General features: G+C 37.5%; 1 protein-coding gene across 1 annotated transcript; it reads left to right on the top strand.

Annotated features, from left to right (window-relative positions):
- The first annotated feature begins 1,296 nt into the window (after positions 1-1,296).
- On the top strand, positions 1,297-21,925 carry LOC139736969 (poly(ADP-ribose) glycohydrolase-like). Its single transcript, XM_071647643.1, has 16 exons — positions 1,297-1,524; positions 3,170-3,284; positions 4,326-4,793; positions 5,239-5,410; positions 6,009-6,128; positions 10,799-10,882; positions 11,520-11,687; positions 12,044-12,204; positions 12,930-13,021; positions 13,695-13,831; positions 15,016-15,163; positions 15,555-15,633; positions 17,770-17,878; positions 18,560-18,665; positions 19,759-19,887; positions 21,576-21,925. Exons 1-16 carry the CDS (start codon positions 1,425-1,427, stop codon positions 21,788-21,790), a joined length of 2,403 nt encoding a protein of 800 aa, XP_071503744.1. The 5' UTR covers positions 1,297-1,424; the 3' UTR covers positions 21,791-21,925.
- The last annotated feature ends 1,960 nt before the right edge of the window (positions 21,926-23,885 follow it).

Below are 23,885 nucleotides of genomic sequence, written 5' to 3'. Positions count from 1 at the left end.
CTGTTTCTGCACGGTATGCTCTGCTATTCTTTCAATCTGGTTTCAGCTAGTAGCAGCTGTGACCTGAGCTGAGGTCGGTCGGAGGCTGAGCTGAGGCTGAGCTGGAGGCAGAGAATTTTTGTCGTTTTTACTATTAAATGGAGAATGGCAGAATGGTGTATTTAATGTGACCTTTTGGTGACCAAAATGTTAATGGCAGACAATAGTACGGTATCCTCTAATGGGAAAATTGAATGATATGTTTTATAAATTTTCCCTGTCTAGTTTCTGCTGCTAAAGTAGGTTTTAAGCCCAGGGTTGTCTCATAATTCAGACATGGCTCATTTTGTAGTGCTGCATAATGCAAGTAGAGTGTAAACTTTAGATTATTAAAAGTAAAGACCTAGTGAGATATGAATGTGTTAACGGAATATGTGTCTCCTGGATGGTTACTGCTGGTCTCACTTTAATACTTTCTTATACACAATTGTTATGTACCATTTTTGTTTGTTTTATATGTAAATTGCCTTCTGTCTTATTCACTTTTTTATCCTAATATTCCATAGATCATCCCATATTTTGTCCGTGTAGCTTTTTAAACTTTTTTTTTTTTTTACTTATGTTCCTCTGAATATATTTATGATTGCACAAAGATGGCTGATGTTGTGGATTAAGGGATGAGGTAGATGGACTTTGGTCACAATTTTAAGTTCCAAAGGCCAGAATCTAATTTTACAAAGTGCTGGCCATGACAAGGAAAGTAGATGCACTGGTCAGTTTGGCTGTGGTGAGCTTGTTTACAAATGCTTTGAGTGAATCTAATGAAGTTTACACCCAGAAGTAAAGCCAAATCAAAATATGCTCAAGCTTTGCTGGAAACATGATATTTATGCAGCAGGATGTACATTGAACAATACAATCACCAGATGTGAGAGAGAAACATTTGCTCAGTTGAAATTGGATACACTTGTCTACAAGTAAATTCTGTAGTTGAGTGATATTTACAGTAGTTTCAAGAATTATGATACATTTTAAATTCAGTTTACTTAGAAAGTCACATGCTTCATGTGTCTGTGCTCTGAAGTTAACAGCCAATGTGTCCTAAAGTCGTTTTTGAAAGTTGCATAGAAGAGCATTGGAGAAAACAGGAGAAATATGTACACAGGGATTAAAAACTGAACTAAAAAGTGAGTTCATTGAAGCAGAGGGATAAGTTGCAGCATGTCTCTTGTTATCAAGATACCAATATACTATTGTTAACTTCATTCTGTTAATTGTCAATTCTACCCCTACTTCTCTTTTATTCTTTGTAGTACATGCACATGTATATGACTGCACTGGCGGCAAGGCTGGCTGAGCTAGAATGACCGTTTGGTGATCTCTTCCAGTCCAATCAGGAGAATCATTGCTCATCACTGATACATGTAGATGACTGCTCATCGATAATGTCCAAGAAAAGAGGCAGGGAGAGGGAAGGATCTGCCAAGAGATTTAGACAGTCCACATTAGATGCCCATTTCTCACCTGGGAACAAGAATATAAGAGGTGATATTATAATGAAAGATGATGGTACATATGAATATTAAGTTATCTTTATGATATGTAACATCTGTTTTGATACAATGGGTAGTTCATTCATTGTTCATTAAATTGTTCTTCATAGCTTGGGGTATATAGTTCCCCTTTGAAGCCAGGGATATCTATTCTTGGTTAATGTTCTCGTGACATTTGAGTTCTACAGAATATATCATTGAAGTTTGTACACTTCTTTCTTTGTTCATTGGATTCATACAGGAGACTTTAAGGATAATACGGATTTACAAAAATCTGAAAAAATGATTTGTGTTTGACTGCAAGTTGTCCTGTGATCTTTAAAGGACAAGTTCACCTTCATAAACATAAGGATTGAGAAAATACAACAATATTAGTAGAACACATCAGTGAAAGTTTGAGGAAAATTGGACAATCGATGCAAAAGTTATGAATTTTTTAAATTTTTGTGTTGGAACCGCTGGATGAGGAGACTACTACAGCTTGTGAGTCATATGCGTACTACAGTATAAAGAAAATATAAAAGAAAATTCAACATGTTTTCACTTTTTTCGCATAATAAAAGAGCAATTGACTTGCCTCTTTCTAAAGGCAGGGGGAATAATATTACCCATAACATTTATCGGTAACGAGTCAGGGGAATGTGTACTTTTTTCAAAAGATGGAATTTTGTGAAATTCTCTTTATATTTTCCTTATATTGTTGTACGCATGTGACATCTAAGTTATTCATACACTGCAGTAGTCTTCTCATCCAGCGGGTACTGCACAAAAACTTCAAAAATTCATAACTTTTGAACGGATTGTCTGATTTTCCTCAAACTTTCAATGATGTGTTCTACTAATATTGCTACATTCTCTCAATCCTTATGTTTATGAAGGTGAACTTGTCCTTTAAACTCTGCTGCACTTTATAACTGGCAAATTTTTAGATATTGCTAAATAACCACCAGATTTGCATACTTGGTACAACAGAATTAAAAAAAAAATGAAATCAGCCAATATTTGACCCTAAATACATATATTCAGGCCTACTCGAAACTCTCCCATGCGAATCGTCGTTTTGGTAGTTAAAAAGAGAAATCACATGCATGCAGTTTCTGTAGCATCTTGCTTTTTCTTGTGGAATTACTTATCTAAGGTGATAAAGAAGCAGTGTTCTCCTCTCATGTAATGGTATTACTACTGTACATGATGTAATGTGAATGTATGAATATAAAAATCACAATCTCTCCCTTGATCTCTTTCATTACCTCTCATTCCTGTATACATGTATATGTAACAGGGCTTGACACTAACTTTCTGCTCTGGTGACTCATTTGACAATCTTGATTTGAAATTTTGGTGGCCTGAAATAAAAGGAAATATTTAAAAAAAAAAAAATCATTCTGAATTTTAACTGCCTAGTGGGGCCACCAAAGATAGCCTTTTCTAGCAATTTGGTGGCCCAACATTAGTTTTAGTGGCCCTGGGCCTCTGGACCACTGCTAATGTCGAGCCCGTCTTTATGTCTACAGATATAGATAAATTGATATTCATCAGCTTCTCAATGATGGTGTTAATTATACTTTCACAATCTAATTAAAGCCTCTGAGAGTTCCTGTTTTATTTGTGTGTGTGTGTGTGATCTGCCTTTACAGCCGTGGAGGAAGAGGAGCTGCCACTAGAAGAGATGAGTCTCCAGATGAGTGCAGAAGATAAAGCAGACCTTCAGAGGAGGAGAGATATGATCGCAGATGCGGCAGAGAGACGCAAGTATGGATAGTGATATCATTATCAAAATAAATGCACTTGCTTGTTGTGTATACACTTTGTATTCCTTGAAGGTAATGATCAGTAGTGTCAGCAAAACAAAAATTGGCATGAAACTGATGAAAAATAGTCTCATATTTCCAGCTTGCATAGAAAGATATATGAGTGAGATCATCTGGTATTCTAGTCATGTTTTCCTGTGGTTTTTAGTAAAATAATTCAAATGGTCACATATCAACTGCCACCTTCTACCCGCATTACAGACCACCTACCCCGACCCTCTTGGCTCAACGGCGCATAGTGGTTTGCGCACACTGTGGCATAAACTTTACACAAATCTCAGTGGGTACATGTGTGGAGATTTCATATGACACCCACATACAAAATTTGATATATATTCTGTTGATATTTTAGCCATTTGTGAACCCATTTTTCGTAAACAAATGTCTGGGTCCTATATTTGAAATTAATCATTCCTACATTAGTACATGTAGTAGTTTTCATTCCTTCTGTCTTAGTAGTTCAATATCCAGAGCGCAATCTTTCCCACCCTAATGATCTTTCCCTTTAAGTAAAACTTCAGTTACATATTTCTTTTAAGAATTAATCAGTATCATTTTTGAGTATCAAATATTGTAATGTACTTTATTTTGTTTGACAGTGTGATGATTCTAAATATCTTTCATTTTGAATAATTGTTAGAAAGGTAGTGTCCTCATGTTGCAAAACAGAACCAGGCGAGGTGTCAAATGGAGATAAGCAACTCTGTAATACAGCGTCAGGTGGAGACTAATGAGGATTACATCATCACAGCATTTCATTCATGATTGTAATTCAAATTATGTTTCACAAAAAGTATGTAATATTTTAAATTGAAATATGATAAAAAGACAACGTTGGTTATCAGTAAAACATGCTTGTGTGCATACCAGTAATATGGCGTTTCACTTTCATTCAGCAACATGCTTTACTTGTGTGCTTGATAGATATATATGTATTGCTGGAATAGTATTTGATTGAATCACATCTGTCACATTCACTCAGGAAAGCCCACTCACCTTGGACAACACCTCCTCACAATCAAGAAGATTCACAGCCAGAAAGGAGCTGTACCCCCGAGGAAGCGCATGGACCAGGCATCAGGGACGCTGCCTCAAAGACTTCATCAAAGACTGATGATTTGGCAGTCAGCCCATCAGCATCTGGAAATCTTGCTTGGAAAAGAACTCACGGCTCTGATACTGCTGAGGCTGTTGAGAGAACACACGGTAGGATGCGCCTACGTGAAAACATGTTCGAAACTGGAACTGAAGACGCAGAAATGCATGATCGGCACAACAGAAATATTCCGTCCACCTCAAGGGAGGGGTGCCCTGTGAGCCCCGTTAATGCAGAAGGAGGCTTTGATGATGGAGACGAGTCAAGAGAGGGATTTGAAGAGAGAGATGCGTGGCAAAATGTGGAAATGAGTCCAACACTGGAGTATGATGGATCGCAGCCTTTGTTTACAGAGTAGGTATCAAAAACTTGTGTTTGACTCTATTAATTGTAGATGAGTGTGTGTTGTCGATAAGATACCTCAAAATTCTGCAATTACCATAGAGTTATTTATAGATAATCCATAAATTGAATTTCAAACATTGATTGGTCCTCCTAAATATATATATTTTTTTAATGCTGTCATTGCAATATAATACACAAAAAATGTAATTGCATTCCATAAACAGCTTGTGTATCTGTGAAGGAGAATATTTCTTCACTTGCACATGGTAGTTTGCTGAACTCAACTGATATTTTGTGTGTATGCAGGTAAATGATTATCAGGGCATTTGCACGACACAGCTAACAATTATTCAGAGGATCTCATTTGTTCCTGTCATGAAAACAATCTCTGGAACTTCCAACACACCCATTCTACAAAGTCTGTGTTTTTATCCCCCCCCCCCCCCCTCTCAAGTTCTGAGCATAGTGTTGAGGAGCCAACAACTGCAAAAGGATCAAAGGACGAGGAAGAAGAAGAAGAAACCTATTGGAAGGGTTGTCCCATCTCAGACTTAAATAGAGCACCGGGATGTCTGCCACCATTACCTGAATTAAGGTCATCCACAGACCACTCTGTTCTCATACAGGTAAGCCTCGTCTTCCATTATTACATATATTTTGCACTTTTTCTAGCTGTTGTGTGCTATCAGGTACATAGGAAATTTTTTGTAGGATGTTCCTTCCTTTCTTTCTTTTTGGTTGGTAAATGCTTAAATGATGCACATGTGACACTTCTCTATGATATTCCTCATATGCCTGTCTTTTGTATATCACAGACATAGGAAATTAACTTGATAGGAAGTTACTAGGGGGGTGTTTCATAAAGCTATTCTTAAAGTTATGAACAACTTAAGAACAACTTAAGAATGACTGGTGATCAGTTCTTATGTGCTATACTTATCAGAATTTCAATAATTCAGCACAAGAACTGATCACCAGTCATTCTGAATCAATCAATGACAGCAAACCTCACTACACTTTTTGTTTTCATGTGTTAGCATAATTTTTATCACTTCAAACATTGTCAATTAATCAGTGTGGAGATTTGTTTGTTTGTTTGTTGGTTGGTTTTGGCTTTGTTTTGTTTCAGTTTTGTTGTTGTTAGCTTTTTGTCTTTTTTTTTTTAGCCAGGTTTATTCAATGAACAGATTTACCTGGGCCTTACATTCTACATCTTTTCCTCAGCCCAATTCAAAAGGAGTTGTCCCGCCCCAACCAAGCCCTGAGGAGTATGATGACAGATGGGACAGTGAGCATGTACGGATGCCTTGCTCACCAGACAACCTCTACCCAGTGGAGAACCAGGTAAGAAGGCTCGTGCTTAGTTGGGCCTCGAATTTCATCAAATTCGGGTCAAGGCCACTTTTTTGAGGTGTTCACAAATCCACTCAATGGGGCACAAATGGGTATAAATGAAAGTATTGTGGCTGTGAATGGTTTGATTTTAAAAGAGGAATTTCGGCCAGTGAGAGGGGCATGGCAGCAAATTGCTGATGGCCGATGGGTATTTCGAGCGCTGCTGCTTCCCCTGGTTTTTGTACTAGTAGTGCACTGTCTTCAGTGGTAGGCATACACATGTACATGATAAGATAAGTTCATTGCAGTTTGAGTTTTGGCTTTCCTCATGTATCACTGCATTGTGCAGTGCACAACATTTATGACAACTTTATTCAAATTAATAAAATTAATGAAACTATTTACAACAATGTAGGGCAATAAGTCAATCAGTTGCATTGTACAACAACTATACATACATTGGTTTTGATAAATGGATATATCTGTATGTCTCTGTCTTCTTTCTTTCTTTTGACAGTGATATACCCAATGACGATAAGTTAACATTTGAGAGTCTGAAGTCCTGCTTAAATTCCTTTCCAACAGCAGGTTCTCAATGGATGTACATTATGTGTGTTTATGACATACCTTTAAATCACATACATGCAGACTTGGTGCCACTTTCTTTTGCTTGCTCTGTGTACATGCCTTTAGTTGTTGGACCATCATCTCTTGAATTTATATGATTGTTGAAATGTACATTATACTAGTACTCCAAATACAAGTAGCTTCTGATTATCAAACCTGGATATTGCCATTCTGCTGTTGTCATGAACATGCCATCATTTTGATGGACATGTTTGGGACAGTGTACTATTGGTTATTCAGTTCTGATGTTTGTATTTTGCTATGTTCTATTTAGTAGTAACTCATTCATTAGATGCCAATGCTAAAATAAAATGTACTCCATTAAAGGTAGGGAATCCCATTTGCATGCCTTCAATGAAGAGTTGTATAAACACAGTGGTATGTTGAAGAGAGTATCATTTTAGAAACTCCCATAAAGTATTGAAAGTGGAAGGTAACATTTAGTACATTTTTATTGACCGTTAGATTTTGAATTGAATTCTTTTCGGGGCTCACCGTAAATTCCAGTACATTACTAGGCTACCTTTGCAGACCCATGCACTGCATGTGTGTCCATCATGTATATTTTGTGAATAAAGTTCATCAAAACTTACAAACATTTCTATATACATTCTTGCCATACACTCTATATGTTATTACATCAGCTCTTATACTTTTAGATTTGTGTTTATAGATAAAAAAATACAGAAGACTGCAACAAAAAGGCGTAAGTGTGGCTGACACACAGAACTACTGAGTAGTTGAGTTTTGTGCATTATTCAAATTGTAGATAACTGTTGACTTTTAAATTTCTAAGCAGTGGCCTAAACAAGTCCCCTGAGGTTCATATTTAATGTTTTGCTGCATTTTGGGAGTTCTGTAAAAGGTATCCCCTACCTTTAAAGGTAGGGAATACCTTTTACAGACCTCCCAAAATGCAGCAAAACATTAAATATGAACCTGAGGGGACTTGTTTAGGCCACTGCTGAGAAATTTGGAAGTCAACAGTTATCTACAATTTGAATAATGCACAAAACTCAACTACTCAGTAGTTCTGTGTGTTAGCCACACTTAAGCCTTTTTGTTGCAGTCTTCTGTATCTTTTATCTATAAACACAAATCTAAACGTATAAGAGCTGATGTAATAACATATAGAGGGTGTGGCAAGAATGTATCTATAGAAATGCTTGTAAGTTTTGATGAACTTTCTTCACAAAATATACATGATGGACACACATGCAGTGCATGGGTCTGCAAAGGTAGCCTAGTAATGTACTGGAATTTACGGTGAGCCCCGAACAAAATTCAATTCAAAATCTAACGGTCAATAAAAATGTACTAAATGTTACCTTCCACTTTCAATACTTTATGGGAGTTTCTAACATGATACTCTCTTCAACATGCCACTGTATTTATACAACTCTTCATTTAAGGCATGCAAATGGGATTCCCTACCTTTAAGAATGGCAAAGATACATTTCACAAGGAACTGCACCCAGTGCCGTATATTAAGAGAGTCTGGCCAACTCGGTTTTCGGCTGATGTGTTTTGAAGCCTGTGATTGGTCAAAAGCTGGTCCCGTGATCTACAGGCGCCATGTCGTTACCAAAGTCAATCACGCGGGCGCGAGCAGAGCTCATACGCAGTGCCCATTGTTCATTATGCGCAGCTACGCACTAATATTGCTTGCCTTTGGGACATCCCCAGTATCAGTCACGGGGCAGTGACGGTCTTGCTGTTCATACACGAAAGATATTGTGATATCTTACTGCGATAAACTGAAGATTCGTCATGCCTTAATTCCTGCGCAGCATGGCGTTGTGCGAACTGACCTGACTCAAATGTAATGATGTACCGCTTTCCGCCAGATCCAAAATGAAAGAAAAAAGTGGGAAATCCGAGTGCGAGGGGAAAACTTTTTTTTTTCTGATTTGTCTTCTTTAGGTTCCTAGCGGTGTCTTTCAGACTATCCAAGTTTTTATTCACATATGTCACCGCCATAACGTACGAAGTGTCGCCTGAGGCATTTAGTTTGTCTTGGTCGTCCGTCCATCCTTCCGTCTGTCCTTCATTCCGTAAGATCAATTTTGTTGACACCGTTTGTAATGAAACTTTGCATTCATGCATGTTGGTATGAGTGGACGAAGTTCTGTTTTAGCTTATAAACTTTTGTGTTAACACACTCAAAGCGAAAGGTCAAAATCATGTATATAATTTCCCCATAATGCAATTTCTGAAGGTGAGTACATGTATTTCCAGACGAAAATTACTGTCCGACAGTGATTCTTTTGTGATTTTATCGTTTGTTTGTTTGTTTGTTTGTTTTTGGTTGTTGTTTTTTTTTTGTGGGGGGGGGGGAGTCATGGGAGAGGGGCAAAAATCAAAGATCAATGTTAGGTATATAACATGTTGAAATTCCACTACTTGTATCTTATTGTTGAAATATTATTACCCAGTTCCTCCATACCATGGAGATTGCCCAATGCACAAACTCAAAACCTACGATATTTGCATGCCATCATTACAACGTAATGACGCGTAGGGGGAGATTTTTGCTTTGATGGTCAAAGGTAAAGTGAATAATATAATAAAAGGACAGGATTTTCCACATATCTTTCAAATAATCGCTCAAAATATTGCCATGAAAATAGATTAGTCAACTTACGGGTAAAAATGCTCAAATGCCTAATACTTGCTCTCTTAAACAATAAAAGTCATCCATTCACACCTAGTTCAAGGAAAGGAAACACTAGACGCATTAAATTTTGAGATGAACATGCCATTTTTTTTTCTGCCAACTTATGCGAAACTGTTTTCAAGACGTACCTGCCAAGAGAACAGTATAATATGGCGGAGGTATACCGGTCGCTATTTGGACATTTTTATTTTATGTTTCTTAACTTATTTCATAATCTTCTATTCAACTGTCCTGATCATCGTTTCTATTGGTACGGATGTCACTGAGGATGTCCCTCAAATCATGTTATCCAGGTACTTGTGCTTTCGTTCAATTACAGGTCTTTAAAAATATTTTTAAACAATCTGAGATCATTTCACATACCTTAATAAGCACTTGCCGATGATTTTCATGTTGTACACTGTACATATAATTCCTTTTGAATTACATATCTAGGGTGCCTTCATGTCAATGAATATGCATACATGGTACTGGTAAAATAGGATGGTAATTGATGGTTCCTTACGTGCGAAACAGTAATAACTGTGGAATTTGTCTATTGTGTGTGCACAGCTATAGACTTGTAAATTTATATAATTATCATTTTGTTATGCTATACTTTCGTACTGAGGACTTTGATTGCTGTATGTCATTAATATTGGATCAATATTGTATTTTTAATTGGTATATGTTGTATTCTTTATTTGGTATATATTTGTTTTTGTTTACCATGTTCTTATTTGTTGAAATGTTTGAATATGTATATGCATGTAAATATATGATATCTTTTCATTTTTGAAGCGCCATGAGCACTGAAAAGTGGACCTGTGCGCTATACAAGTAGCCACTATTATTATCATTATTATTACTACTTTGGTTCCCTGGACAACTTGCTAAATACAATATAGCATACAGTTTAGTGAAAGTTTACGAAACTGCATCCTGTGAATTTTTCTTTTATTTTGACAGCAATAATCTATCATATTAATATTCAGGAATTATGTCCTTAAAACAGCTGCCCCATTATTTATCTGTGTACTTGTGTCTATTTGAATGTGTAAAAATGATTGATTGTTGGCAACGTGGATGGAATGAAAGAATGTCTCTCTCCCAACCTACACCCTTCTCTCTCTCTCTCTCTCTCTCTCTATGAAAATAAGAAGAAAAGTCAAGCAACACAGTCTTGCGCCTTTGGGATGCTAACCCCCAAGCGCACACGCTAAAACCATAAGCGCACTGTACGCTGGGTAACGACATGGCGTCCAATTTATGAGTTGGCCAGACTCTCTTAATATACGGCACTGACTGCACCTAGTGCATTCCTAACTAGGTGCTGCAAGGAGTGAGTTTCAACTTAAGTTTGTTATCTTGTGTTTTCCACAATCATTTCACACAGGAAGGCCTCAAAAAGGTTCAGAGCAGATGGGAACTGATAGAGGCCACCTTGCTTAGTGGAATCAAGAACTCACTGGATTTAGAGGTATTGCACATGAATTATGTCAAATACAATCTGTTTTCTGCAAATTACACAATATGAATTTGCATTAAATCTGTTTTTTTTTTTTTGGTGGTTTTTTTTACACAGAGTACACAACATGAATTTGCATTCATCCTACATACACTGCACTACTAAGATCTACACCAAACACTGCTTTTCCTCCAACTACACACAAGGCTGCTGGAGACCTCTCCAAGTATCCATCTTGTTATATTGTTTTGTTTTTGTTCTGTCAGGTGGCTGGTCTGATACAAATGTTACTCTACTTTTGCAGCTCAGCTTTGCCACTTACATAAGAAATTCATATTACCAAAGATTTGGCTGAGAGTAAATTAACTGTTTCATTGTCCATGTTTGAGAACCAAGTCCATTTAGGAGACTACAAAACTGCACATAGTAACTATACCCTTCTCTTTGTCTTGTTTTAGTTTGCCCATTTACGAGATGTGTACTTTCAATATGGCAAAAGTTTTTAGTTGTGCACATTTTTCAGAAACCATGAACAAAACTAAGTTTATGATCATTTTTCATCGAGTCAATAACTGGTCAGCAACAGATGCCTGTGTACTTAATCGAGTGAATAATTATACTTTCTTACCTGTACTGATTATCATTTTAGGAGGCCATTTTGACTTACAATGCGAGGTACAGTCAGCGGTGGAATTTCCGAGCACTTCATGTTCTGTTCACAGAAGTGCTAGATGTGGAGGAGACCACACTGTTCTTTGACAAGATTCTGCCCGCAATGGTCCAACTTGCACTTCAGCTTCCCAAGCTCTGTACTCAAGTAAGAACTACTTCAGGGCTGTATTTCTATTTCTCTCTAGTAACTACATTACCCATGTGTCATTTTAGACAGGTGGCATAAATATGTGGTTGTGGATGTTACATCAGCAAACAAAGGAAAAAAATGATGGCTGTTATTTTTCTCATCCATAGAGATAGAGAACACAAAACCTTCAAAAGGTATGAGTGATCCCCATGCTGTTCTGGATTAAGGTTAGGGTCGAGGTCAGTTATGTTGTTGTAGAAGAAATGTATGTCCTAATCATGATATCATGCTGGGTTTTTTTTGGTGACACTGTGTAGTATAGAGGTGATAATAGAGCTGATAATTTTCTATGTCTTTCTACATCACTACAGGCAGTTCCTCTTCTTAGGAGACAGAGAACACACAGCATCACTATGTCTCAGCAGCAAGTAGCCAGTCTGCTGGCCAACGCCTTCTTTTGCACCTTCCCTCGCCGCAATGCCCAGCAGAAGAAATCTGAGTACTCCCGTTTTCCAGACATCAATTTCAACAGGTTTGCTCTCATCCATCTGTGTTCTGTTTCTGCTAAAAATTGGCAGGAAGCTTCCGTAGGAGTCGGGAATGCAGATTAGTGCAGATATCGTCACACATATGTTCCCAATTACATTTGACCTTGTATGTCGACCTCTCATCCCTGTTAGTTCAGACAACTATATTGTTATCCATTTTAATCCTCCTTGTCAAATATCATTACCACTTGATATTCATAGTTAAAGCTATGGCATGAGAAAATGAGTTTAGCCAAAGTACTATGACCTTTGACCTTAGTGACATTCTGCCAATTGCTACTGTCGTGTTCATACAAGTAATACTTTCTTTGCTTCTTCTCTGTCTTTCCTACTCCTAAAAATAGCACTAACATTGAAGTAATAGCTGAAAATGGCCAAAGGACACTGAAATTTTGTCTTGATCTTTGACCTTCGACCTTCACCTGTGACTGTTAACACAAGTAATTGTCTAAAATTTAATTGGCACATCTACACTTCATATAGCATACCTGGGCCAGGCACCACGAAAATCCTCTCAACATTCTCCTGTATTGCAATTACAAAATCTTGATTGGACAGACAGATGGATGACCTGCAAACTTAGTGTCTTCTATAACCTTTGAGGCAACATGTAAAAAGGAAATTTACCAAGATTTATTGTGTAGAAAAGTATGCTCTTTTAAAATGTCCATTGAATTATTGCATTCCTTTCTCTATTCTATTTCCATAGGCTCTTTGAGATGGGCCAGGGTTACAAGAATCACAGGAAGATTGAAAAGCTCAAGTGCATTCTGAACTACTTCAGGAGAGTTGCTGAAAAAGGTATTTTGAACACAAATGATACATTTTCTTTCTGGCTGGAATTGATGACTATGTCTCTTTCAGAAGATGCTCACCAGCAACAACCTGAAATTCCTGCCACTGGTCATTTTGTGTCCCATCAATTTGGTTTTGCATAGGTTTCAATCACATTTGATGCTGTCGAGAAGGAAAGAGTGTACATGTTTGTGATTTCCATGTATGCATGTTTGTTCTGATTTCAGGACAAGGTGACAGTACCAATAGTTTTAGTTGACAGCATCAAGGTATGCACCATACTATTATGAGTGCTGTGAAGGGATAAAGTTATTATAGAAGGTTTGAGGGAAGTCCTGGTTCCCATTTCATAAAAAGTTGATACGATGGCAACTCATGCTGGAGTGGCAATTGCCATAGTAACGACAAGAATCCAGCTTCCTGATTGGCTGTTGCTATTGCAGGTTGCCATTCCAGGAAGAGTTGCTATCCTAATATCTTTTATGAAACAGGGCCCTGGTATGGACTTATTGTAGTGCACTTGTTTTTGTTACAGATACTTGCAGTGAAAATGAAGTACATCCTTTCCTTCAGTGGTGTAAGACATGTCCTTTTTCTTTTTCTCTTAAATGTTGCTTTAGTATTTGAATCAAAGACAGGCAGCTGTATTGCGTGTATTTTTGTTATTCATGTTTGCCAGTGCCAACAGGAACCATCACAATATGTCGCAGAGCGTTGTCTGATCTGCCTCGGTGGGAGAGAGGCAAAGCAACCCTCACCCAGCTCTACATCGCTGCTGCAGGCACCATTGAAAAAGAAGGCCATGGAATGTTGCAGGTATGGCTTTAAAAGTGGCATCTGGTTATGTGATCCATCAAATTACCATCTGCTTTAAGTTCATCATTTGCTTCTGTGTCCTATTTGTATCAGAAACTTTTCAAACAAAACCTTTGCCTGATTCCTTAGCATTATGTTTTCGGGTCGTCCGTCCGTCCGTCCGTCCGTCCGTCCATCCGTGCGTCCCGTTTTGTTTTTGTCGATATCTCAAGAACCGTGTGGTGGTTTTACATCAAACTTGGTATGAGGGTATATCCTTGGGGGATAATACTTTGTGTGGATTTTAGGGTCACAGGGTCAAAGGTCAAAGGTCACAGGTTATTTTGTGAAAAAAAAATTGAAATTTCATGTTTTTCTCCATATCTCGCAAATGGTTCAAGGTATCTTCATGGGACTTAGTATATATGCTTGTACCGATGGGCAGTGATTATCTAGGGAAGTTGGCGGTCATGGGTCAAAGGTCATGGGGGTCAAAGGTCAAGGTCAACTCAAAATATCACTACTTTCCTTATATTTATGCAATGAATGAAGGTTTTTTTTTTTTTAACTTGATGTATACATGTATTACCCAATATATATTCTGTGGGAAGTTTCTTGCCAAAAGGTCAAAGGTCAAAAGGTCAAAGGTGAAGTGAAAGTGCTGAATTGCACTTTTTCCTCCATATCTCAAAAGAAACGCAAGGTATCATCATGAAACTTACATATTTATGCATGTTCAACCTAACAGTGATTCTCTTTGGAACTGTGAGGTCAAAGGTCAAAGGCCAGGTTTAGATAATGCTATTTTCCCATTTGATACTGAAATTATACTTTTTCTCAATACCTTGAAAAATTACTCAATGCATAAACTTATAAAAGGGTCAAAAGTCAAATAAAAATCATCAGTTCCCCAAATACCTGCACTCTGACATTTTAATCATTCATCCAATTGAACCTAGTTCTAGGAAAGTGAACATTCAGCACATTTGTGTCAAACCTGTCATTTTAATATTTTGCCAATTGTTTGAAACTGTCATCACACATTGTCAAGACATTGAACTATAGACTTATTAGGAGAACCATGCATTATGGCGGAGGCATATCAGTCGCCGTAGCGATATATCTAGTTTCACACTATGTTGTTGATAATTGTTGATTGAGAAATGTGTTCACTTACATTTATTTTACCGATGTTTTGTTCCCAGATGGACTTTGCCAATAAGTACATCGGTGGTGGAGCGCTTGGCTTTGGCTGTGTGCAGGAAGAGATTCGATTCATGATATGTCCTGAACTAATTGTGACTCGGCTCATCACTGAAGTGTTGGATGAAAACGAATGCGTTGTTGTTAAGGGTAAGTATCAACATCAAGTCATGAGCATGTAGATTAAAAAACAAAAACAAAACAAGTATGAATATGTGAATATTAAGTTCATTTTCTTTGGTAGTGACATGAGTGTATTAATGCTAATTATTTGCTTATCTTGCTTGGTGACAATGTGACTACTCAAGCAGTGAGAAGCTGAGTTCAGAAAGTTTTTAGGAATAATAAAACTTTCACTCACTCTGATCCTGTTTTTAACCCTCTCTGTGCCAGGGACTTTGGACAGTGGGTACAGTGCCAAGAGGTTTCATGCACCAATGGGCACTCAAAGCATGCAAAAGGTTCAAGCATCTGACAAGCCTTATGGCAAATTTTCATTTGTATCTTATGTCTATTTGTTTATCTCATTCTCTCCATGTAGGTGTAGAACAATTCAACAACTACTCAGGCTATGGCAACTCTTTCAAGTGGAGGGGAAACTTTCAAGACTCTGCCCCTGTGTAAGTTTTTTTGTCCCCGCCGAACGAGTTCGAGCAGGGGACTATGAAACGGGCTCCGTACGTGTGTGTGTCCGTGTGTCCGTCCGTCCGTCTGTCCGTCCGTCCGTGTGTCCGTGTGTCCGTGTGTGCGTCCGTGTGTGATCAAAATCTTCAATTTGCTACTTCTCTGTCATTTATAAGCCAATTTTGATTCTGTTTGCTTTATATGATAGCACTACATGGGAGCTTTGAAACTTCTACACAGAATTTCAGTCGTGACCTTTGACCTTGACCTTTGACCTATATTGTACATTTTGCTACAAAATGCTACTCCTTCGCCATTTCTAACCCGATTTCGATTCCGTTTGCTTTATGTGATGGCACTAGGTGAGGGCTTCAAAACTTCTACACAGAATTTTGACCTTTGACTTCTTTGACCTTTGACCTTGATTTTTTGACCTATATTGTACATTTTGCTACAAAATGCTACTCCTTCGCCATTTCTAACCCGATTTCGATTCCGTTTGCTTTATGTGATGGCACTAGGTGAGGGCTTCAAAACTTCTACACAGAATTTTGACCTTTGACTTCTTTGACCTTTGACCTTGATTTTTGACCTATATTGTACATTTTGCTACGAAATGCTACTCCTTCGCCATTTTTAACCCGATTTCGATTCCGTTTGCTTTATATGATGGCACTAGTTGAGGGCTTCAAAACTTCTACACAGAATTTTGACCTTTGACTTCTTTGACCTTTGACCTTGATTTTTGACCTATATTGTGCATTTTGCTACAGAATGCTACTCCTTCGCCATTTCTAACCCGATTTCGATTCCGTTTGCTTTATGTGATAGCACTAGGTGAGGGCTTCAAAACTTCTACACAGAATTTTGACCTTTGTCTTCTTTGACCTTTGACCTTGATTTTTGACCTTTATTGTACATTGGCTACAAAATGCTACTCCTTCGCCATTTCTAACCCAATTTCGATTCCATTTGCTTTATGTGATGGCACTAGGTGAGGGCTTCAAAACTTCTACACAGAATTTTGACCTTTGACTTCTTTGACCTTTGACCTTGATTTTTTACCTATATTGCACATTTTGTTACAAAATGCTACTTCCGGCGGGGACATATGTTACGCACCGCGTAATTTCTACTTTTCCTTGTTTTCTTTTTGTTTTCACTCAGTAAGTGAAATAAATTTCATTATCATCAACACGCAAGATGCAATAATCATGGTATCTGTATGATATATCCAACTCTGAACTCTTGCCTTTGCTCATTGCCTTCACATTTAGTATATTTATTATCACATTGCCGGACTGAAACATCAATGGAATCAAAGCAACCATTTTGTCCAAGCTCAAGCAAATATAAAAAAATAAAAAAAGACTTCTAAGCTATCATTACGTTAATGGCAGTAAATCATCAAATGGGCAGCCTCTGGTCTCCTCAATATGACAAAGTTGTATGACGCATTCATAGTCACATTTTCGGACAGATTCATATTTTTGGAAACTGTTGCTGTTTGCTCCTTGGATTATTATGGTCTGTGTTGATGAAATTTATAGCCAACTATTTCAAGGAACATTTTCTTTTTGACTCATCTTGAGATGTAAGAGAGCTGCAGCTTTACATTGGTGCTCTGTGAATGTATATTCTTTGTTGCAAATATAAGAATAGCAAAAAATTGTTCGGATTATTTGTGAGAATGGCAATACAAGATCAGGGCTGTGCACAATTGGAGAAGAAAGAATTCCACAGAAAATTAAGGTAGCTTGAATGCAGTTAAACTTTGTGCAAACTTGATATGAGACTGTAAATTGTGATCATTTTAGTATTACCAGTAGGTGCTGTATAATTGTTGCCATGGTCATGCAACTCTATTGTCACTGAGTTATTCTCCCCGTATGTGCTTTATGCTCTGAATTCCAGTTATTTTCACACTTTTTTTTCAAGTGGTATATTATCATCATGATTATGCTAAAGATTCAGAAAAACAGAGGAAATTAATTCCTGCATGCCATTAATGCAAAACTGCATTTTTCTGTTTCATGCACTATTCAAGTGTCATCCAAAATTGTTTTTTAGATGAATATTTTTCTGTTAATAGTAACAATCTGTCTTTGTGGTTTATAATCAAATGTTAACAGTGACAGTTGGGGAAGGAGAGAGACAGAGATAGTGGCTGTTGATGCCCTTGTCATTCGTCGCTATGAGGACCAGTTCAGACCCGACTTATTACGGAGGGAATTGAATAAGGTAGATGCATGAATCTCCTGTATTTATACAGTGCCTTGTAGTTTCGATAAAAATGGCACGCTTTCTTTTTTTTTTCCACAGAAGCAGAGTAAACACTGACAGGTATACACATCACACATCATCGGTGTTGTCTTGTATGACACAAGTATTTCAGTGTATCATGTAGAACTTCATTATTTGATTAAAGCCTGAAAACAAGACAGTGCCAAAACTAAATCACAATTCCTTCTGTCTCTGTAGAGACAGAAGAAATGCAAGAAAGAAAATTAAGTCATGCAAGAAAGAAATTTAAGGAATAATTTCTACAGGCTTGAGAGACCTGGGCCCTGTTTTATGAAGAGTTAAAATCGCTTATAAAGTTGATTTCAACTGTAAGTCTATGGCAAACTGTGTGGTAAGGAAATTTAAAATTGATTTTATCTTTTGATAAAATGGGGCCCTGCAGTTACTGTCACTTTAAAAACAATTTTAACAAACACAATACTTCCCTCAGGGATTTACCACCATTTTTGTTTTTTTTTTTTTTTTTGGTGATATTGAAGATATTGCAAATTCATCACCCTGTATCACATAATTCCAATAACCAATTCTTACATAGTTTTCTTCATTGATTTTGTTAATTTTATTTAATCATATGAAGATGTATTCACTTTGAATGGTGATATGTTTGTCATTTTGCAGGCATACTGTGGTTTCTGTGGTGACAATGCAGCACCAGAGCATCTTCCTGCTGTTGCCACGGGCAACTGGGGTTGTGGGGCATTTGGTGGAGACAAGAGGACCAAAGGCAAGTTATATTTTTCTTGTTATTGTCAGTGTTTGCTCTCCTTAGCCACAGACTGTAGTTAGTTTTCTATAAAGAAGTGTTAGATTGAAATGATTCTGACAACACAATGATGTTTGTCTTCCTTTTACATCCCAAGAATAAGGAGCATGGAATTGCAATGCTAACATGATGTGCTGGGCAAAATAATATTTGTTTCGCTGTCAAAAAATGTATCAATAAATATTAGGGCAACAAAGAATATCAAAGATATTGAAGAGCGAAACATTGGGCTGATTTCCTCCAGTGCTTTATCTATGCTGACAGTGAAGCCCCAGCACAGAAAATGACATGGCAAATGTTTGTCTTTATTTTGCTTTCATATGAAGAGAATAAACACCAGGTGAAAAGCCAGCATTATGATTGAAAAATATAAAGAAGCAGCATAGTGAATGTCATTTTTTTATTCAAGGCTTTCATTATCTTAATTTCTGTCAGCTGTAAAAAGAGAAGAATGCAAATCAAACTTAGCAGGATTTACTTTTATTACTGCTGCCATGGATGTTATGTTTTTCTCGCTATTGGTTTGTTGCTATTAGCTTGTCTGTCTGTTTGCAAAATAACTCTAAAAGTCATGAAAGGATGTGGATGAAACTTACAGGAAAATCTGATAATGACACGAGGAACAGATGATTAAATATTGGATTTTGGATTTTTTATTTTTGAAGGATTTAATATCTTTTGGCAAACATGGTCAGTGAACTTTTGACTTCAAGCTGTGCGTATTTGAAATTTGCATACGCGCACTAAAACATGCTCTGCTTGAGATGCTGTGTAGCAGGAAGCTGGTAAGGTAAACACAAGGTTTCTTTATCACTGAGAGATCAGGCCGTTTTCAGCATGCATGTATGGATGGAAATGAGTCACTTGGTGGAAATCTGCACTCTCAGAGTGCTTTTCTAGTTTTTCTTAAAATTAAGAACGTCATACCACAAACTGTGGTACAGCATACAATGATATTTTACATGAAAAAGATGTATTTTTGTTGTTGTTGTTGTTCCCATGCACTGAGTTTGAATGTAATTCCCATTCCCTTGCCTGTGTAATGATATTGAAGGCTTGCTACAGCTGATGGCTGCAGCCATGGCAGGGAGGGACGTGGCATACTTCTCGTTTGGGGACAAGGAGTTATGTGACGACATGGCAGCCATGCACGAGTTCCTCTGCTCACAAGCTGTGACTGTGGGTATGTATGCCTGTTTTTAACTCATCAGACTTTTGCCATCTTACCCACCTCTCAGTTCATGTAGAATAATCAACCCTTTTTGCAGCAGGGTGCCTATTTCTGGCAGGGGCACTTTCATTCATCAATAGAACAGCTAACGAACATCATGTGTGCTTAGTTCCACTTTAGAACACAAGCTGGAGTTTTATCTCACTAGTAAATATGGGAAGTGACACCTGATTGGGTCTTTTCATCAATGAATGAGACGGCCCCTGCCACAAATAGGCACCATGTACAAGGCCTGCCGCGAACAGGGTTCTTTACTCTATAGTATCATTTCACGCAGTGATCTTATAAAAAAAGAAGAAGTTATCATATTGAATGACAAATGAGTAGTGCTGAAATACTGTGAAGGCAATAAAAGTAATCCCAGAGATATTCTGTCACAGCAGCTGTAGTAATGAAGGGGAGAGTTTGTGAGTCATTGTGATTGTTTGCCATCCATCATCCCTTCTTTATTGTCTTCCTTGCATTATGCATCATCCATAAACTCTTTGCAGTTTGGTCTTTTTCTTTAAAGGGGGGGGGGGTGTCAGAGTAAGCAAAAACCCTCAAAAGTTAGTAGATGATACAGTGTTTTCCTGTTATAAATAACAAGGTTAGAACAAAATTCCGGTTACAACGAAATAAAGAGCCAGGTCGCAGAATTATCGGCTCTATGTTTTTTATTGTTTGTATGTTCGGTTATAACAAAATTTCGATATAACAGATGAAAACTGCCAGTCTTGAGGACTTCGTTATAACAGGAGTCCTTTGTACCTAGAAGTTTAATGATATGCAGCTTTGTAGTCACATGATTGTGCTTTTACACAGAGTCTATATGTGACCGTGCATCACAAAACCAACAAAAAGTCGCACACATTGATTTTGCGTGAGGACTGAAAAAAAAAGTGCTATGGGTCAACCTAGCCGATCTTGACTTTTTCATTTTTTCTGAAAGAGCAAGTCTTCTTTTACATTATGCTAAAATATGGGATCATAAAACGGGCAGGAAAGTGTGTTTTTTTTAGCAGTTTATCTCGAAAAATTTTTGTAGAACAATGCGATTAGGTGTGTCTTGAGAGTGCCCTTTTCATTTCTGAGAAACCTTGTACAAGCTCTTCACTTTCAACTCTAATAACTTTTGAAAAGATAATGCTGCTGTTGGCATTAATTATGGACAGAATGTGTTAATGAAGCATGCTCAATTTCAGTTTAATCTGATAATCCCTTCATTGTTGTTACTCCAGTGGTTTACTTCCTGTTTTTTGTCCCATTCATCGCACAGCTAGCACGGCGTGTTGAAGATTAAGCGCTTGAATAGACACTGTACTTCAGAGCCTCTTTTCTCAGTTTACACTTTTCCTGAGTTTGTGCTTTCTTTCCAGTATTTAGATAGGTTAGGAGAGTCCATTTGATTTGAGTTATACATCATTTTAAAACTTAAAGTCTGCTCTTTCAGAATATGGTCTTAACTAAAAATTCATGTCTGGCGACTTTTTGTTTGTTTTGTGGTGCAGGGTCACATATTTACATATATACTCAATATTATTGTCACTAAGTTCCTGACCTAATGGAAAATTTCAATACCTCCAGCAACGTTTGAAAAGAATTAACTAATATTATTCCATTTGATAAACGTTGGTTTATTCTGGTTCTATCCCCAATAGGCGACTTGTGGGGGGTTTTCCAACGCTATCGGAAAGATGTGTTGAGACGCAGTGCTGGCACTGCCAAGCCCAAGATCTTCCACTACCTCTATCAACTCTACACAATGTGTGACTCGGATACAGACGAGTTTGAGCCCGACCAGCCCAAGGATGACAGTGTCGTAAGGTTACGAGGCCACAGCCCTAGTCCAGATTACCAGGCTGAAACACCTTAGCATTCCCCATTCCCTGGTTTGTTTGTGTTTTTTTTTTTGCAGAAGGTCATCACTCAACAACACGCATCCTACTGATGATTTACCATAAACGTTATTGTCACATTTTGAAAAGGGTTGACAAATATATCTGTTGGTAGAAAGAAAGGCAAAGAAAAAGAAAATGAAAACAATAACATTACTACCTTTGCCTGACATTTGTGCAAATCATGTGTCTTAACTCCAAAATGTTTCTTTGTAGTGAAAATCGTATGTGCATATGTGTATGTATACATTATACATCCACATATATAGGTATGTATATATATATTTGTATATGTTTATATATATAGGTATATATACCTACATACAGTAGTCATGATGAAAGTAGAATACAAAGTGCAGAAAACAACACTCTATGAAATTATTCAAAGACCTTTGCTCAGTTAACTCCCCAAATAAAAGTAATTATGATATAGAATGTGGAAACCATTTTTTCAGGGGCGGATCCAGGGAGAACCGCAACCGGCACACGCCCCCCCCCCTTTATTTTTTGTTGAAACAAAAGAAATAAAAAGAAAAAAAGGGGGGAGGGGTGCGTGCGCCCCCCCCCCCTTTAATTTTGTAAATGCGCCCCCTCTTTACGGAATTCCTGGATCCGCCCCTGTTTTTCATATACAATTAATGTCATGGACTTAGTTCGATCCTGTCTCTGTTTTCATTTATCTGCCTTTGTATGTTGAAATAAAACGTATGTTAATTGTCTGCCAACAAAACAATACGAGATATTAGTAAGAGAAACAACCCGCTGCCATTAATTCCTCAAAATTCTTATTGCGACTATACAGTAATTAAAACAACCAAGGTTGCTGATCACAGCCCACCAGCAATACGCATTGCTGATGATAAATATGTATGTAGTGTGTGATTTCATGTTGGAAAGCAAATGTTTTATACAATATTTGAATATGGTTAAAACAAGTCTACCTGCCTTTGTGTTGTCCCCTGAATTCTGGCACTAGACTGAGAATTGTGCAATGCATGAATATACAAGTACTGCATGATATGCTGTTTTTCTTCAGAAACTTCTACATTGAATTTCTTCTAGTTGATATTATGCTTTGGTATAACAAGATATGCTGTATTTCTTCAGAATCTTCTACATTGAATATTTTGTAGTTGATAATGTGCTTTCGTATAACAAAGTACAGCCTCATGATTCTTCCGTCGAGATGTTTTCATTGCAACTGATTGACAAATTGCCCTACATCGACGTAAGTGAGCACTGAATTGATCAGTGTTTTTTAGTAGTAGCCATGATAAAAAATCATGGGCGTACATACTCGAGCAGGATTCGAACCTATGACCTCCTGTCCGGTGATCAGGAGGTCGTAGGTTCGAATCCTGCTCGAGTATGTACGCCCATGATTTTTTATCATGGCTACTACTAAAAAACACTGATCTATTCAGTGCTTACTTACGTCGATGTAGGGCAATTTGTCAATCAGTTGCAAAGTACAGCCTGTAATACATAAATTTTGACAACAAGTAAAATGTTGAAATGACACCATTCCATGCAGCCATCTTGTCCAAATTTCCTTGATATTCACTTGTTATTACACATATTTGTATGATGCCAACATTTTGGATATGAATATGGTGGCCAAAAATGTTTCAATCTATATACCTGTACCAAGATTCTTGAACATTAAGGCACCTGCCATATGAGTAACAAAGATGTGTAGGTTTAAAACAGTACCTGACTGTTACATTAGGCCATGAATCGCATGTTAGACACAAAATAGTCAAGGGGGCTTTGCCCAATGCTGCAATAAGACGACTCTAGATATTTCCATACAGATAGTACTACTGGCCCTGACGAAGTTGCTTTAAAGTTTGTTCGTTACCTCCTCCAAGGGAGGAGGTTATGTTTTCAGTACCGTTGGTTTGTCCGTTTGCAAAATAACTCAAAAAGTTGTGCACAGATTTGGATGAAACTTGCAGGAAAGGTTGAGAATGACACAAGGAACAGATGATTAAATTTTGGTAGTGATCTGGAAATTTTTATGGATTTTATGAAGGATTTTCGATATTTTGGCAGGGAGGGTTGATGAACTTG

This window comes from Diadema antillarum, unplaced genomic scaffold (genome assembly GCF_040938485.1).
Source record: "Diadema antillarum isolate AM-2024a unplaced genomic scaffold, OU_Dant_1.0 seq00000674_RagTag, whole genome shotgun sequence".
In the NCBI taxonomy this organism is placed as follows: Eukaryota; Metazoa; Echinodermata; class Echinoidea; order Diadematoida; family Diadematidae; genus Diadema; species Diadema antillarum.
The sequence above is the reverse complement of the archived record's forward strand: the minus strand, read 5'-3'. Positions and strand labels throughout refer to the sequence as shown.